The sequence below is a fragment of the Thermobia domestica genome, chromosome 8 (assembly GCF_964235325.1).
Source record: "Thermobia domestica chromosome 8, izTheDome1.hap1.1, whole genome shotgun sequence".
Classification (NCBI taxonomy): Eukaryota; Metazoa; Arthropoda; class Insecta; order Zygentoma; family Lepismatidae; genus Thermobia; species Thermobia domestica.
Genome location: NC_137461.1, coordinates 253,657,080 through 253,676,489, shown reverse-complemented (window position 1 = coordinate 253,676,489; position 19,410 = coordinate 253,657,080). Strand labels below are relative to the sequence as shown.

General features: G+C 35.6%; 1 protein-coding gene across 1 annotated transcript in view; it reads right to left on the bottom strand.

Annotated features, from left to right (window-relative positions):
- Nucleotides 1–788: 788 nt before the first annotated feature.
- The window catches only part of Cbp20 (cap binding protein 20), a 28,900-nt gene continuing 10,278 nt past the window's right edge, over nt 789–19,410 (bottom strand). Inside the window, exons 2-4 of the mRNA XM_081769635.1 lie at nt 9,193–9,374; nt 6,089–6,227; nt 789–1,680 (exon numbers count right to left, since the gene is read on the bottom strand). Coding sequence (XP_081625761.1) covers nt 1,567–1,680; nt 6,089–6,227; nt 9,193–9,374 — 435 coding nt within the window. The 3' untranslated portion in view covers nt 789–1,566. The remainder of the gene's footprint in view (nt 1,681–6,088; nt 6,228–9,192; nt 9,375–19,410) is intronic.

Here is a 19,410-nt window from a genome sequence, read left to right as displayed (position 1 = left end):
GCTCAAAATATATGGTCTGGACTCAAATATCAGTTTCACGTCTGACCAACGAGAAATATACAGAACATTCATAGTGTATGATCAACTTAGAAAGCTTCCGCTTCTTTTTATGGATCAACCACTATTGCACGTGTAATACTTGGAAAGCAATCTGATGTATCACTTATAGTAACCCTGTACTACTGGTTTTCAATCTCAAACAGATATCTGTTGGAGTAACGGAAAATCAAAACCCGGTTCCCGGCCTCCTAGGTGCATCGCCAATACAGCAATAAACCTATTTGATCTCTTCAAGTATTATTTCGTAATTCTAGTATTGTAAAACAAGAATGTTAGGAACCAAAAAATGGATCAAAAGATTGTGATCTCGGCCAATAATCAGTTTTTGGATCAGGAGCTACAAAATTTTTGAATAGCCCCTAAATCGAGTTTTCGTATTTTCTACAGAATAAGCACATCATACTGAGTTAACTGACAGTTTGGGTTTGGCTACACTATATGTAGTTCTCAAGATATAAGGCCTAGAAGAAAACTTTTGATTGAAATAGTTATATTGGATCTTTTGATCCAAAAAGGTAATAATTTAAAATACTATCACTTATTTACTCATCTCTTTACGTTTGACAGTATTGAAAATGATGCACAAAGAAACAATGTTACATCATCGAGAAACGTTTGGTGTAAAATATACAACACAATCAGTATTTGACATTATTGAAACTAGAAGACAAAATGAACTGAATAAATCATCTTTCTCTACTTAAGGAAAAATAAATAATACACTTAGATAAAGTATGAAAAGAACATGTATTTCATGTGAAATGGTATTTTTAAAAATCAACAAGCTGATCAAAACATCATTACAGATTTTCAAATACCATTTACACATCATGAAACTTTGAATGAAAAAAGCACCGAACTCAATTGAAGTACAACGCCTGAATTTAACCAGAAATTTTAAAATACGAAATTGGAAAAGACTAAACTCTATTCTCCATAAATAACCGAATATTTGCACTGGAATGATTATTCGTTTGATTTATCGTAGGATATTATTTGAATATGTTGAACGTAAATTTTTACACATTTCGGCACAACTTTCTTAAGATGATAAATGGTAACATTCTACTTACACGCCAATAATAATTATATGAGGTGGGGGATGGATGTATGACAATTAATGATTAGTTATAACTTAGCCTTTCTGAATTCTAATATTTCTGAAAAAAGAAGAAAAGCATTCAAATCCATTTAGTATTCACTTCTACTAAATCAATTTTTCGTTCGAAATATTTTTTCTTCTTCTACAACTGTCAATATAAATAGTTTCCATCTTAAACTACCAGCACTATCCATCTTACGCTGAAAGAATACAGGAAAAAAAAAGTCTACGACTATTGAAACCAATCAAAAGTCTACTTGTCTCTTGTAATCCATACTTCAAGTTGCCACACAAGAAATGGATGAATGAAATGAAAATGTCACGATCATGATTCACCAAACACTACTTTACACATTCATAAAGTACACAGTCTTCTGTTTCTTCACGGTCTTATTTAGCACTTATCATCTTGCAAAAACCATGCTGTTGTCTGTGGCCACTGTACCAATTTTCTGTTGGATTATCTTGCCATAACCACCTCTTCCACCATCATAATCTGTTCGATATTCATCTCGCACCTGAAATAAACACATTTACGGAAAACTTAATTATTTCAATTTTATCGGTGAAGTTATTAATCCAATTACTCCAATTACAAGTAAAAAGCTTCTCGCATGAGCCACGACTCTGATAAATTTAGAAAAATCTTACCAAGACATCTATGGTATCCATCAAGACATTCGCAACTAGTGTCTTCTAAATAAACCCAGAAATTGCTCATCTGAATAGTTAAATCTTCAGTGCCTTCAAAGGGCAACATTTTCAAAACCGGATAACAGAATAAATGAAAACTAGGAACCATAAATGGCAATTAATTACACAGGTATCAAATGCACAAAAATACACGTACATGCATATGTAGATTCCAATGTGGAATTTTGCGTAACATTTTCTAATACAAAGATGGTTGAACATCAGGTTTTTCAAAACATTCATAAGAAAAAACAGAAATGACAAACTATGGGTTATTATAGTTTTGATACATGAGACTTTCCCTTCAAACAAAAAGAATAGAAATTAAACTCAGACACGCATTTCAGACGGAAGTTGGAATAACAACACTAGCACCTTCAAAATTATTACCAACCATACAATACGAGGTTCTTCACGCTTTAAGACAATAAAGAAAAAGAAAAAAAAATCACGGTATACGATACTGGTTTATGTGTCATTAATTTAAACAAATGAGTTTCGCTTCACAATGTAGAACTATGGTAAACTTTCAAAGTACGCGAATTCAATACTTAAACTTGCAGTAGGACGTCTATAGCTAGTTGAACAGGGGAATAAGATCAAAGACAGAATCTGTTAACAGGATGCTGATTCTTTATTTAAAAAAGCCATTACTCGCTATCCCTTACTGTTTTTGCTCAATGGACATTAATATTGAAACCAGAAGGGCTAACTGATGTATATCACCTTTTATTGCAATAGAGCAATAAAATTTGAGGTGAAACTTATTCTTGCGGTACTGAATCTATATAAACTTCCTTCGCTATCTATTTCCGTTTTATCCATTATGCGATCAATGTTCTAACTAAAAATCGTAAATTTTCACCTCTTTCGGTTTGAACACACAGATAAAAATCATTCTTGAGACGCTCAATTTCTATCAAGACACTGCTTTTCGATATATCTTACGGTTTTTGCTCACGAAAGTAGGTATTGAAACTGAAAGCTCTAGTAAATTTCAACCACTTCCGGTTTCAGTATGTTGCTGCAGGTGGTGGTGTGTTGAATCGATTGCAAAAACCGCTTCTCTCTATCTATTACTACTTTTGTTATATGAAGAGATCAACGTTGAAACCGTAAATAGTTGATTTCTACCACTTTCAGTTAGAATAGAGGCTTAACAATAGGAGATGGAACTTAACTCTTGGGACCCTGAGTCGACTGCAGTAACAATGTTTCTTAATATATTTTTTCTGTATGGAAATCAATATTGAAACTGGAAGTACTAGTACATTTCAACTATTTCTGGTTTTGGTAGAGTATTATGTCTTTTAATGATATGTTTTCTTCAGACGCTACATCGTTTGCAAGTAAAGCTTCTCGCTATTACCATTACTGTTCTACAGTGGTAAATGTTGAAACCGGAAATGGCTAATTTGAAACACTTCTGGTTTGGGTAGTGTTGTAGATACTCATGATATGAAATCTTGAGACGCTGACAAATGTTACAAAATTTTTTTTCTCTATTTGTTACGGTTTTAGTTTTACGGCAAAAAACGTTGAAACCAGAGATGGTCGATGAAGTGTTGTGTAAACACTGTTTACTATAGCTTACCTTATTCAACTCAGTATAGTATTGGCTATGAACGAGTGTACATTTGGGCATTTCTTCAATGTAGTAAAGCTTATTTTCAATTGTTACACCTGACAAGTTTGTATGAGATCTTAATTTACTACATGTATGCCATATCGGTTCAATTCGACCAACAATTGTCGAAATGAATAGAATATGACTCGAAATATAACTGGAAGGAGAAAAGTTGTCAAGCACCATTCAACATACAACAGAATTTCTTTTTAAAATGAAATATCTCAGTTTAACGTCCCTCGATTATGTCCTTTAGCCAAAGGAAAACGAATGATTAAAGCAAGTGAATGATGATGAAATAATTGGTGGAATGATAATGTGACAGGAAACGGAAGTGTCCTCGAGAAGACCCACAGGCACGATGCTATCCACCACAAATTTACCTGGTCGGAGGTCAAATCAGACCCCCCCTCCTCCACGCAGCAGAGGTAAGCGCTCTACCGCCAAGGTATTGTGCCCCCAAAAGAAAGTTAAAACAATAAAGAAGAAAGCATTAGCAAAATACAAACTGGAGTTTAGACTCGCACAATCCATACATAAATCTACATAATGGTATAAGTGTTGGAATATAAAAGTTCATTTAACAACTTCTGGAAAATTAAAACGCTCTTTCTTACTATCTTCTACATTCGTCATTGTAACTTTTTCCCCTCCAACTCTGAACAATGTTCAAATCATTATAAGTCGGATTACCTGCAAATCAATTTTCGAAAATATTTTGCTTTACCATCAAGAGAATATGAATAAACACCAAGTATACAATCTCAGAGAAAGAGAGAGAGAGAAAAAAAGTAACTTTGTAGACTTCCTAAATTACTATACAACGGTAGTATACGAAGGAGTATAGAAGGAAAGTGTAAGACTCAAAATTCCTTAGAAACCTTCTAATATTCTATTACCTTCTAATACTGAAGTATAGGATCGTTGGTAAACTTGTAGTAGTATTTACCAATCATCTGATTAGTCACGATGCTAAAAGTTAGGAACAGGAATTTAGATTTCTGGGCTTTCGGTATCTATGGCCATTAGGGAGGAAGATGTAAGGAAGCGGACTGGAACCATTATATTAGGTACCATCCCGGCATCTGCCTTGTGTGAATGAGGAAAACTGGGTATCCACACAGGGAATCGAACCCGGAACCACTCGCACAAACAGGAAGAGCGTTGGCGACTACACTACGCGGGGTCACCACTACAAGTTTGTGATTATATGTATTTGGAGCTATTAAAATTTGATAATTTTATAGTTTTGAAGTGGCTTTCCCTTCCACTGACGTCTCTATTACGCTATCTAGAACTTCAGGGTGACTAAGAAATTGCATTACATGTACTTCGTAGATCAACTTTCATCATTTTACAATCTAACCAAAAAAAGTTCTTGCCGTTTTTGATGTCTCATTAACCATGCGCTCATAGAGAGGAAACGAAATAACGCACGTACCTGCAAAGCGATCGGGAGTTAGTCTGACTATCTACTTTCAGTAATACAGGCTTGTGTTGGGCACATATAGCAGTCACAGCTCGTCAGTGTCGACGAGAAATGGAGGTATCAAAGCAGTTTGTTCGCGTGTGCTTTATATATATATATATATATATATATATATATATATATATATATATATATATATATATGTAAAGCCATTTGGGGAGAATGCCACGAACAAGTCCAGAAATTCCGTTCGGGAGATGTGAGCTTTTCGGATGAACTTCTCAGTGGAGGACCACATGTGTTCGATTACCGACGCTCTGAAAGCAACCTCGATGAGGACAGTGGTCTAACCTGTGATGAACTTGCAGAAAGGTTCCATGTTTCCGCTGAAACAGTCCGACTGCACCTGTATAGAATAGAGATGTCATACAAGTTAAGCAAGTGGATACCCTACACATTGTCGGAACAAGAAACACCTCGGTATCTGAACACACCCGTTTCTGATCGCTTGCTCACTGGTGACGAAAAGTGAGTCCTCTATTACACTCCCAAGAGTACCAGACATTTGTCACCACGTGACCCCGTTCCTCACACCTCAAAAACATGGAAGTTATGCTCTCTGTGTGGTGTAATTGTCGTCAAAGGGTGCACTACAAGTTCCCTCCAGCTGGTCAGATCGTCATTGGTGAATCGCAAGGATGTGCTTGCTGTTAATGCACAACAATGCCAAGCCACATGTGGCAAAGAAGACCCAGGAGACCCGTCAGTTACCTGAGACTGATATACACCATATTCATCGGACCTTGCGTTTGTTTCATTCCCTCGACAACCACTTCCGTAGAAGATCCTTCGCAAATAAGGGAGACCTGTAGAACGCATTGACGGACTTCTTTGCATTCACAACCGCCGAATATTATCACCAGGGTATGGTGCAGCTGAAGGAACGATGCCAAAAGGTGATGGATGCTGACGAAGATTACTTGTCTACTGATATTGCTCTTCGTTTATCACTGTTCTAGAATGGCAAGAACTTTTTTGGTTACCTTGTACTTGAAAGAAAAAACGGGGAAAAAGATATAGGTTACTTCTTATGAAGATATCAGTTACTTCATCATTAAAAAACACACGTTACTATTTCCGTATTACTGCAAACGACATATGCACACATCAAACTTACCTGTCCTCCAGTCTTGCCTCTTCCGTACTGGCGTCCTTCCACAAACCCTGCATCCCAATCCGTTCGAATGATTCTATCATCCAGTCTTGTTCCATTGATATATCTCATAGCATTTTCTGCATCGTGACGAATATAATATCTGGGATTGAAGTTAAGGACGAATAAGGACTATAGGTTTAGAGGTCTGAATACTAAAGGCATACATTGAGATAAAGGAATCTAGATTAAAATCTAATAGAGGTGAATGGAAAAATTTTCGGGTATAGATTACCGTGAGTCTCGAAATAAAGTCCTAAATGTGTGATAAAATATAAAGCCAGATAATTACAAAAACATTCACTATATGTTTTAATTATGTTGGGAAGAATAGCTTTTTTTGACGTTTTTGAACTTTGCAAAAACAAACTTGAAAATCGCTATTAGTTGCTAAACCAAAGTTAAGTAAATAGTGAGACATTTCATGTAGTAGTAAAAAAGACCACACCACTTTTTATTTTCATTAAATTTGATATGGACATATATATCAGAAGGTAAGCAATTATGCCAATTCTCCGAGTTTTATTATGAAAATTATCCAGTCAATTATCAAAATGTTAAAATGGCCTAGTGCTGTATCTGAAATCTATTATAAATAAATAAGATACTGACATAAAAAAATTAAAATTGTCCTTAAAAAATGGCACACACACATAATTTACAAATGGTCGTAACCTTTTCCCTAACTGGAGTACAGCAAAAATTGCAACACCAATTAGATAATAATTAACAGACCTTTCCAATGATACCCTACATGACCTTCTTATGATTCACTACAGTTTCAATGTCATTCACTATAGCCTTGACTTTGATTATCTCAAAACACGCCACCACACAATTACTTACCTTATCAAATGGTGCGGTCAAACAGACGATTGATCCGATATGGAATGTTCCTAGGTGCAAGGTCGTATGTATCGGCCTAAATATGCATATTTTGCATGCCAGTTACTTCGCCTTGGCATGAATTGCATCTTATGATGGGTTACGGCTTCAATGATAGATTTAAGGAAGGACTTCAAAGACAGTGTTCATCCAACTAGGTTAGCACGCATCGAGTCATGTGCTGATCCAGAACTATGACTATTCATACTGATTCCACTACCTCTTTATTCAAATAGCCCCAATCGAATATGGAACTGCGTGCTGAATATTTGTTTTCACAGAAAATGTGCTCAAAAATTAAAACTCTGTAAGAACTTAACTAACTTTGGAAGAATTAAGTAGAAGTTCCTTAACACCTTGCACTCAGTGCTACTCGTATTGTTACAACGAATTATATTTGTCGATATGTTACAAACGCATAGGTTCGGAAAAAAAGCTTATTGGAGGAAAATATATTCACCGCTCTAGTTAGAAAATTTGGGTTTGAAAATATCAATTTGGATGGAAAAAACAAGAGTTTGTTCCATATTACAGTTCGCACTATAAAACACACACACACACACACACACACACAAAATATTAAAAAATCAAGAATAAAAGTAAGTAGATCATCTATAAAGAGAAAGGAAGATCGTGGTTCACTGGACTCTTGTAATCTATTCATTCCACGAATGGCTTGCAGTTTCGTGCTGTAAAACTGATAATGTTCATAAAATAAATAAATAAATACATAAATGAAAAACTACTCGAAAAAGTAGAATTAATTATCTGAAAGTAATATTTTATTACTTAAAATTTATTTCCAATTTAAGTCAACTTCGTTACATGTTTCTAAGAATAAAGTCATTTTTATGGGGGAAGCATAATTCGAAAATTATCTCTACCACATTTATAGATCTCAAAATTTCAGAATAAACATACTATCCCGCAATTATTAAAGTTTCTGTTTCAATATACGGCGGAACCGATGCGTAAACTGAAATTTAAACAAATATCTGAACTTTTGTCCAGCCCTTGTATGTCCATGGCAGGACTACCTACACAGAAGGGACGCTCGTACGCAATTTATTACGAGAAGCCAATTTTTCCAACTCAAATATATTGATAAGAAAGAGCTTCTTCGCTTAAGACAATACAAAATCACAAACTCACCTCTATTTTGATTTCTGTTGCAAATTATTTCAGCGCTGTTTACTCTGCAACCTTCATTACAGCACTTAAAAAGGTGGTTCATAAACAGTAAAGAAAGAGATTGTCCCGGGATCGAACTAGGACCCCACGTATCAGAGGGAAGCGCTCTATCATTGCGCCATCATGGCCTCCTAAATATGTTGTACACCGCAACAGATGTACAATAAAATATATCTATCAAGATACAAACATAACCTACCTGTACGTATTTTCAAATTAGAAAATCTCTGGATATAATGTATATTCTTCTACTATTCACTGCAAAATAAATTATCTTGAATACAGGCTGTCTCTTGAAAGTATAACAGAGGAAAAGGTAACTCCATAATTTAAGGCAATAGCGTTTCTTTTTTTTTTCACAAATATAATTTGGTTCTCTCATACAGTAACTGAAGAGTCATATCATATCATTTAACACCTAGTACCTCAATTCACGCGTCGTTAGTGATATGAATAATATACAACCAATATTCTGTTTTCCCTCAATACGCTTAAAAGCATAATAGGCACCTCATTATCGACAGCATCAGGAGGGGTGGGTGGCTGTAGGTATCATGCGCTAGTGTTTAGGATACTTCTAAAAATCTTACAAAAATAAAATAAAATAATCCGGAGACATAGCGGCAAATGAAAGGATAAGAACCTCTCCCAAACTTACATCATTCACTACCAACGCGTAAAAAAACTCATAAGCACCGTAAAATATAAGCCAAGACTCATAAGTATGGGCGTGAGAAATGTTCAACATATCTCACGCCCATAAGCATAGTTTGTAATGCGACACAGGCACCTAAAGGAAACCTTTGGATTCGTGCATTACTTACTGAACTGTAAGTGAACGAATTGAGATTGCTGATTTTATTACACTTTATTTAAGCAGGACACGTTGCACAAATATTAATGAGCTCTATTTTCACATACATACATATACACCCACATACACAAAAAACAATCACTTCATACATAGCAAAATATTGTTTTTCAAAGGATACTCGACAAAACAAAATCCACATGGCGTCTTCTTGAACTTATCAAGTCCCATGATAATTCGTTTAACATCACCACACTTAGAGAACAATTCGTAGATCTGTTCTTCTGTTGTGTAGAACGAGAGATTCCCTACATATAGCGTAGTAGAGATTCGAAGCAGACGCTCCTGTTCGGCACGCGATCCCTGTAACATACATTAATAAACCATGAATTGAAGAAGAAAAAACAATTGCGTTTGTAACACAATGAGATTCTAACAATGCAATGGTACAAAACGGAATCAGCAATTGTAAATGGAAATGGAAGCTTTACTGTAGTGAAATCTGCATTACACGTACTAAACAATTCTTATAACAAGTTCAAAATGGTAGAACAGAGCAAAATTTTTCAAGCACGACGCATTGGTTACGAGGTATGGCAATAAGGAAACGAGGCTGACTTTTTCTCATTTCAGATCACGTCGCTGACGAAGAGAATGACAGTGCAGTTGACTTGTAAGACTCATACATAAGGTTTCACGCACGGACAGCGGTTAGTCTGAATGTAACCACCGCTAGAAGCAGATTGGGTGTGAGAGATCGTTGGAATCATGGTAAGTGCTAAACTGGAACAACGTGTAAATATCATTTCTCATAACATTGGGAAAATCCGCAACCGAAACTTACAATTTGTTAACAATTATGGTGATCAGTGTTCATTTCGCATTGAAGCCTTGACTGGTATAAGAAGTGTAACGACAGGGAAGAAGTCGGAGACAGTCCTTCCACTGAAAACTCACAAAAATGTGAAGAAAATCGGTAAAATTCGTCAAGAAGACCGCCGCTTGAGCATTTGCACAGTTATTAAATTTATCAACATCAATAAGGAAATTTCTAGACAAGACTTTGCTCGACAATCTGGACACAAAAAAGTGCTACTCAAGTAGTGCCAAAAATTCTCACACTCGAGCAAAACCAACATCGAGTGAATTACTGTGCTGACATTCTTGACAACATTCAAAATGAACCTGATTTCCTCCAAAACATAATTACGTGTGATGAAACTTGAATTTTTCATTTTGAGCCAGAGACTAGGCGATAATTCGTGCATTGGAATAGCCACCAAGCCCCTAGGTTGAAGTATCTATGCATTAGAACGTACAAATGCAAAACAATGGCACTTTTATTTTTGATATCCGGGGGATAGCTACATTGATTAGGTGCCTGAAGTCATATTATCAATCAGGCTTATTACAAAAATGTTTTGAAGAGCCTCCGTGGTCGTGTGTAAAGGAGACCAGAAATGTGGAAAAATGCCTCATAAATCCCTCATCAGGACAACGCGCCTGTATACAACGTGAGATCTGTGAAAAGGTATTTGCGCGAAAAATATACCAGCGATGGAACGTCCACCATACTCGCCGGGCTAGCATCGTGTGACTTTTTTCTCTTTCTGAAAGCTAAGTCAAAGGAATCAGATTCGACTCTGTGCATGCGGTGAAAGAAAAAGCGACATAACTCTTAAAACAACACATCACGAAGTGAGCTGCAGCACTGCTTCCAACAGTGGAAAATTCGCACAGAGCGGCGTAGGAATTGAAGAGGGGACCATATTTGAATTGTCTGACTTTTTCATTAAAGGATTACAGCATGTGTCCGTTTTGTTTATTGGCATACCTCGTATTTCGAACCATCTGTAAAAGTGGCAAGTAAGTATTACGTATCTAAAGATCCTTGAGTTATTAACAACTACCCACTGAGGCAACGATTTTTACTATGCGTTTAGTCTTTCAGCACGCTAGCAATGAACAGAACTACAAAGGTAAATTTTTCACAATACAACCGAAGCCTCAATAAATAATTGTGACAAGAACACTGATTTACTGGAAGCTATTAAAACTGCTAGAAACTATCATAGTAGTTTATTGACAATGTTACAGTAAGCGCAACCATAACAGAAATTATTTTTAATTATATAATGGGAACCATTATGAGATGTGATGAAACAGTAGTGTGTATGTTTATGTAAACAGATAACCTGACGATGAAAGTGGCAATTCCACTGGAAATTTTGGCATTAATAAATATCAGACATTTTCTTGAGTGTAAATTAATAGTTATAATCATGTGTCAGTTTAATTACTTCTGTAGAATAAAACTTAGAACTTTTACTTTAAACCCACCAAATATTAGAAAATATCTGCAAAATCTAAAGATAAAACCAAATCGAAAACCTAAACGTCCCAACACCATACCCAACAAAGGCTACATTTCTGAAGTGTGATTGTATATCGTTTTATCTCATCGTTACTTATAGTCTTCTACGAGAAATAATCGAGATGTCTTTGGGCCTATATTTATTTATTTTTAGTAAGTAACAGATTTTGATACAAAATCGAGATATACGGGTGATGCGGTAGACTTTTCTTGGAATGCCCCAGCTTAACTTTCGACTTCTTTCATTACATGGTGCAGTTACCAGTTGTCAAAGACGACTGGAGTGCTCAGGATGTCCACACCATATGAACAGCGAAGTTTTATTCGTTCTCTATGGTGCAAGGGGTACACAGCCACAGATATCCATTGTAAAATTGAGACGGTGTATGGAGACAAATCATTAGCAGTGCGGAGTGTGCAATGGTGGTGCAAGGAGTTCCAAAATAGATGAGAAAAGGTCACGACAATGAACAATCAAGTCGACCTCGTTCTCCACTGACACTGGACAACATTAGGAGTATTGACGAAATGGTGAACGCGTATCAACGTGTTCATCTGAAGGACCCTGCTAGGAGTTTGACAGTTTCTATGGCACGATACTATCCACGATTCATTGGGATACCGAAAGGTACTATGTCAGTAAATTTCTAAGCTTCTAATATCAGCAAGAGCAAGCGAATGGTCATATAACTAAACTATTAGTAGCATTACGTCGAGGAAGGCGACAGTCTGCCACTGGTGAAACATGGATACTGCATTACACTTCAGAGTCAAAATATCAGAGTACGGTGTGGAAACATCCCTGCTCACGAATACAGAAGAAATTCTGAACACCATCGACCAGTAAATTGATGCTCACATTCTTTTGGGACTATCGGGAATTATTTCTATCGAATTTCCTGCCAAGAAGTGAAACTATCAACGCAGAACGCTACTGTCACACATACTCCCATCTGTGAGCAGCCATTTGGAAAAAGTGTCAGGGTGTTCGGGATGTTGACGTGGTTTTCTCCATGACAACGCAAAATTGCACGTGGCGAACAGAACCATCACCAAACTTCACTCTTGAGGGCGAGAGATTATGGAGCATCTCCCTACACTCCAGGCTTTGCCCCTATTAATTACTATCGATTGAAGAAGTTTCTAGCAGGACGACACAGAAGCGCAGAGCGTTGGTCGTTGTCAGTTCCGTATCAGCCAGTCGCCTTCTACGCAGCGGGCATGGGACAATTACCCCAACAGATGTGGTGCTTACGTGGAAAAATAGACAAAAGTGCGTAGAATATTGTGCAAATCTTGTTCTTCTTTACAGTTTGTAATCTGGCAATAGAGCAGTAGGCGTAAACAATTTCCAAACTACTATGGGGGATGAAACTGGAGGTGGCAGATTATCACTTTCGTTTTTGAGGGATAAGGCCATAGACGAACCTTGCTGTTAGCACGATGAATCCGTATCAAAAATGCTTCTCTCTCTTTCGCAAGAAGAATTCGGGGGTCTCCTGATGTCCTTTTCAATGCAATTCTTTTTCGTTTTTGTGTGAATAATTATTATCCAAGTGTAGTATTGAGGAAATATATTTTTGGTAATTTTCTTCTTTAAATTTGTAACCTTTGAGTTACAGTATTGCGAAGAAGTGATTTGCGCATTTGTAATTATCAGAAGAGAAGACTTCGTTCCCCTTAGTAATTTTCTTTTTAAAGAAGTGTTTTCGATTTGTAATTAGCTGATATATGGAGAAAAACATTTTATAATCTGTTTTCACTAATAGGCGAGTAAATACCACAAAAATAAAGAGAATGTAGTTGCATTGCTTTCTTTTTCGATTACAGTTCAACACTGTTAGGTATTATATCAAGCGCCAATAAAATCAGTTTATGCGTGATTCCAAAATATTTTCTTTTTAATGGTATTCTTTTCTGAGATTAATTCATGATAAATACATATTTTAAACCATATGAATCACTCTATTTCAATTTAATTAATGACGAAAAATTCATGGTCTCACATTTTGATAATATTTTGTACATTGAAAAACATGTTTCAGAATAGCTATTTGCCAAAATAAAACTTTTCCAGCTCTCATAGTAAATTAGTAATAAATTAAGCAATTAGCTTCAACGCCATGACAAAAACAGCTCATTTTGCATTTTATTGTTTATTACAATAACTATAAGAGCTATGAAGCTAAAAATTTGCATCCACATGTAATTTTGCCTGTAGATTTCAGATCAGCAATCAGAACTAATGAATATTGTATAGGTAGAGTTATATCAGCATTTATGATCCTACGTTTGGGCTATGGAATGAGCATCTGGTGAAAGTTGTACATGTGTGAAATTTTAGCACATGTGAACCAAATTTGGTTTTGGGTATTTGATCCTAGGGCCAAAATAAAACTTATAATATGTAGTAAAATTTTCAGTATTAATTAATTTGCAAGGGATTAACACATGGCTATTTCTTCATATGGATATTTCATGTTGATGAACCACGGAAATCACCCAGAACAGCATTGGAAGGTTATCACTCCACGAAATGAAAAAAAAAAAAAAAAAAAAAAAAAAGTGCAAGGAATTCTAGCCATGCCTTGCAACAAAAAAGGGCATCCTATCTCACCTGCAATTGAAAAAAAAAAAAAAAGTTTGTATGAAGATGATGAAATCTCTCGTCTGTGCCCAGGAATTAAGGATTACAAAAGTATTGTCATTAATGGCACCCTTATCCGAAAACGGAAACGGCTGCTTTCATCCAATCTACGAGAAATCTACATTGAATTCTGTCGGCGATACCCAGAAATCAAAGTTGGATTTTCAACTTTATATCAAAAACGTCCTCCCTTGTGCGCGACTGCGGGAACAGCTGAAATGCACAATGTTTGTGTGTGCTCCTACTACCAAAATGTGAAACTTTTGACCTGCATTTTTCAGATACCACAAGAAAACTTCAATTACAAATCCTTGATGGGCAAAATTGTGTGCTATTCACAAAACAGATTGAAGCTTTAACCACTCACCATTTTAACTCCAAATCACAAGCAGCCTTATTTCGTCAGACAAAAGAAAACTTAAATAGTGATACAGCACTTGTAGTTTTGGACTTTGCTGAACATTTTTCATTTATTGTACAGAATGATGTTCAAGAGTACCACTGCTCTAACGATCAAGTGACTTTGTATCCCTTTGGAGTTTATCTCATGCAAAATAACCAGCTGAACTTCTTCAGAAGTTATTGCGTAATCAGTGACTATTTGAAACAAGACAGTGTGGCTGTACATAAATTCTTAGCAGTGTTCTTGGCAAAGTTAAAAACGGAGTTACCATTCCTTAAGCATGTCATATATTTCAGTAATGAATCTGGGGCTCAATATAAAAATTGTAGAACTTTTAAGAACATTTGTATACGCAAATCAGATCAATTTCTTTGCCACTTTAATGGTAAAAGTATTCGCGATGGCATAAGTGGAACAACAAAGCGATTAGTTATTCGTGCGAGTTTACAGAAAACAACTGCGAACCAAATGTTAAATGCACAGCAGTTTTATAATAAATGGCCTGTGGACAATATCACATCCATTATATATATATATATATATATATATATATATATATATATATATATATATATATATATATATATATATATATATATATATATATATATATTGTATCAACTGAGGATATCCAGCAGTATAGCACGACTCAAGAAAATAGGCTTTTCCCTGTGAAAACAATACCTGGAACAAGAAATAATAATGCTTTTATTCCTGACAATGAAATAATTTTTAAAACAGAAGACATCAGAATTAAAGTCTTGGATCCAGAAAAATTAGTAGCTTGTGTCTATGGCTGCAAATGGTGGATTGGGATAGTGCTGGAATATTCGGAGGAATATCAGGACTACAACACAAAGTTCTTATACCCTGCAGGGAACGCTTCTACTTTTCACTGGCCTGGAACCAACGACATCGTATGGGTGCCAGCCGATCACATTCTTAATGACGCAACAGATCAAATTTCTATCACAGCTAGTGGAAGATCATATAGTGTGTCACATGAGACTGTTAATAAAATTAACGACTTATTTAAGAATTTCAGTAAACATTGATACATTGTACAATGATGATGTTTAGTAGATAAGCCAATTGATACTTTTTGGAATAATTGTAGGCTACTGTGTGGAAGAGTTGTAATAAAAGTTATGCAGTATCAAATAGCCTATATCATTATTTCAGAAGCTCGTTACGGGGCAAAAGACATATTCAGAAATTTTGGAGGCCTTAGGTTTAAATACCTAAAACCAAATTTGGTTCACATGAAATATACGTATTTCTTAACCTTGTGCTAAAATTTCACACATGTACAACTTTCATCACATGCTCATTCCGGGGCCTGAACTTGGGACCATAAATGCTGATATAACTCTACACCTATACGATATTCATTAGTTTTGATTGCGGATTTGAAATCTACAGGCAAAGTTACATGCGGATGCAAATTTTTAGCTTCATAGCTCGTATGGTTATTGAAATAAATAATAAAATGCGAAATCAACCATTTTCGAATCTTGACCTTGAAGCTGCATAATTAATTACTAATTAACGATGAGGGCTGGAAAAGTTTTATTTTGGGAAATAATTATTCGATGTACAAAAAGGCAAAATCTGAGACTATGAATTTTTAAAATGCTTTTACTTTGGTTGATTTGAGATAGAAAGGCTCATATCTGAAATTAGACATGTACTGAGAAACCTAGTTGGAGAAAGTAATTCTATTCACATTAAGATTATAGTTTCAAAGTTCTGAAGTATATATGGAGATGGTTTTTCTCTCCGCCTCGGGTTAAGTTCCACAGGTGGCACCCACATCACAAAATTTACGGGAAAATTGTTGAAATTATATGAAATTTAAGCATCAAACAAACGGAATAAGTAATAAGTCACCACCGTACGCTGACAAATTACGGAGAAAAATGACGTTAATCTTGGAAGATATCAATGATCTTCAACCCGCGGCCGTATGAGACCCGCTGGCTCAAACTGTGGCACACTGAAACATGTTCTGAAACAATGAATTATTTAAAATAAAAAATAATAATAATAAAAAAAACGAACCATTGAAAGAGACTTCAAGGCGTGTCCACACTAAACAAGTAGCACGTGTCGATTTCAGACAAACGTAGTGTTTTCACGACAAATGGACGAACATGTACTATTATTATTATTATTACTTATTTTATTTTGTGAATGTGGAAGATATGCCTGTTGTTTACTTTGTAACGAATAGTTATCTCTTACGAAAGAATTCAATATAAAGAAATATTACGAAACTAACCTCGTGTCCCGATTGCAGAAATGTAAGGACAATTTCGTCTGAATAAACTATGAGGACAGCAGCTCACATTTACAAGGGATGATTTCGGACATGAGTTCATTGGAAACAAATTGATTATATCTTATCACTGCATTCTGCATGATGAAAATGTGTATGCTAGAAGTGTCGGTTCAAAAGATATTATGAAAGACGTTAAAACTGTGAACTTTGTAAGATCCCGAGGACTTAATCACAGACAGTTCCAAGCCCTTGTGAGTAAACACGCTGACGAGCTTTATTTACAGAAATTCGTTTTTACTGGCTTAGTGCAAGTAAAACGTTTAAGAATTTGACCTTAAGGATGAGGTAAGTGAATTCATAGCTAGTAAAGGTGACGGAATTGACCAGTTCAATGATCCGGAGTGGATCGCTGATTTTGCTTATCTCATGGACATTACAATGTACCTCAACGATTTGAATATCAAATTCCAAAAGAATATACAATTTGATAACCCATATCTATGATCATGTGAAAGCTTTCGAATCCAAACTTCGATTGTGGGAGAATCTGCTTAGAAATGATGAAATCTCACATTTTCCAGGGCTGTCACAGACATTTCAAACAACGCGTTGAAGATGTTCCAACATTAAGGTCTGAATTCGCCACAAGATTTCTCGACTCGTCAGTCACATACCAACGGATTCCAATTGCCCAGCTCTGTTATTGTAGATATCAAAGATTTCCCAGGCAACATGTAAATGGAACTTATTGAACTGCAGTGTAACAATGAATTACATAAATAAGTAACACTATGAACCTGATAAAATTTTAGTCTAAATATGTGGAAGAAATAAAACTTTATATCCTATATCACCATTGCCTTTTTATTGCATATTAACTAGGTTGCGGTACGAAACACATATAAAATAGGTAAATTCCGCCTAAAGTTGTGTAAAATGTACAAATTATTTAAGTTTTGGAGAGCGGATTGGATGCCCCTAAATCAGGGTGGAAAAAAATCATTTTTGTTGATTTTTTTGATTTAAATCAAATCTTTTTCTTCGTATGATACAAGTCGCGAACTGAAGAAAAAAACATTAGGAATTAGTATTAAATGTTAATTATGTCATTTAAGTGAAAGTATTGGGTTTTAATTTTGAATTAAACCCCAATCGTTAACCTATTTCAATCCCAAACAATGTTTCTTAAGCATTAAGGAAAAAGTACAGCAATGTATATCAACATGACACTTTTCTTTTCACGAAAGTTACTGATATTTGGCAGGGGCATATTTTTAAACAATTGGAACTAGCTAGCGGCACGAAATACATATAAAGTACATAAATTTCGCCTAAAATTAACTAACTCACTCTATGACCTATGGAACCCGGAGGTTCAATGCCATGTTCACAAAAGTTCTCCTGACTTCTATCCTTAGTCAACTGAATCCAGTTTCTATTTTGTATTCTTATTTCTGCGAGATCCATCTTAATATTGCCCCCTCCCATGTGCGACTAGGTCTTCCTAATGGTCGTTTTCCGATTGGACTTCCAGTTAAAACTTTGAAAGCGTTCCTACTTTCTTCCATTCTCGCTACAGTCCTGCCCACCTGAACCTCCAAGATTTGATGACCCTAACAATGTTTGGTGAATGGTATAAATTATGCAGTTTCTCATCATGAAGTTTTCCCCATTTCTCATTTCCGTTCCTTTTGGTTCCAAATATTCGTTTCAGGATTTTATTCTCAAATACTTTCAGTCTGCGTTCTTCCCTCAGCGTAAGCGACCATGTTTCACAACCATACAGCACAACAGGCATAATTATCGTTTTATATATTTTAAAGCTTCAAATTCCTCGACACAATTCGCGATGATAAGAGATTTTGAACTGAATAATAACACGAATTCCCTGCAGGAATTCCAAAATAAAAAAAATCAAGATGATCAGTTCCAGAAGAAGAAACACTTGTGATTGTTAAAAATATGCTTTATGTGACGTGAAAAACAGTTCAAATGCGAGTTGTCCGTGCATTTAAGACATCTATACATAGCAGGCACGTTTTTATACTTTTCTGTTGGCTATTTTATTTCCTCTTACAATTTTTCCTGCACAGGCGCGGCAAATTTTCTGCGATCACATCGCAGATCGCGGCATGTTCTGCAATGGGGTCAAGTATCCACTTTATCCAAAGTATTATTCGATATTTTAACGCATCCAAAATTTGTCGTATTACGATCCCGATGAACTTCTATGTATTTAGTACATAAATTTCGCCCAAAATTTTAAAATCTATATATATATATATATATTTTTGTTTCGGAGAGGGAATCGAACCCTCTAAATACGCCCGTATTATCTGGAAACAAACAAATAGACTTGAACACAAAAGAGCTTTCATCTTAAATGTCCATGGTGATTTCCCCGTTGGAACAGAAGTTTTAAAACCCTGTGTTACAACGAGAAGAAAGCAGGGTTCATCCGTAACCCGTTCAAACGGGATTTTCCCTGACAGTGCCCACATGATACTCGTTTCATGCTGTGCTTACATACATTTGAGTCTCACTGTATTATGATTATTATCTTCCATAATCGGAATAACAGAAGAGAAACGGGATTTTACTTACTTTCACTTTAAATTAATTCATTTCGGAATTTGATTTAAATCAACGATTTTTATTAAAAAAATCAAGGGATTTAAATCTTGATTAAAATCG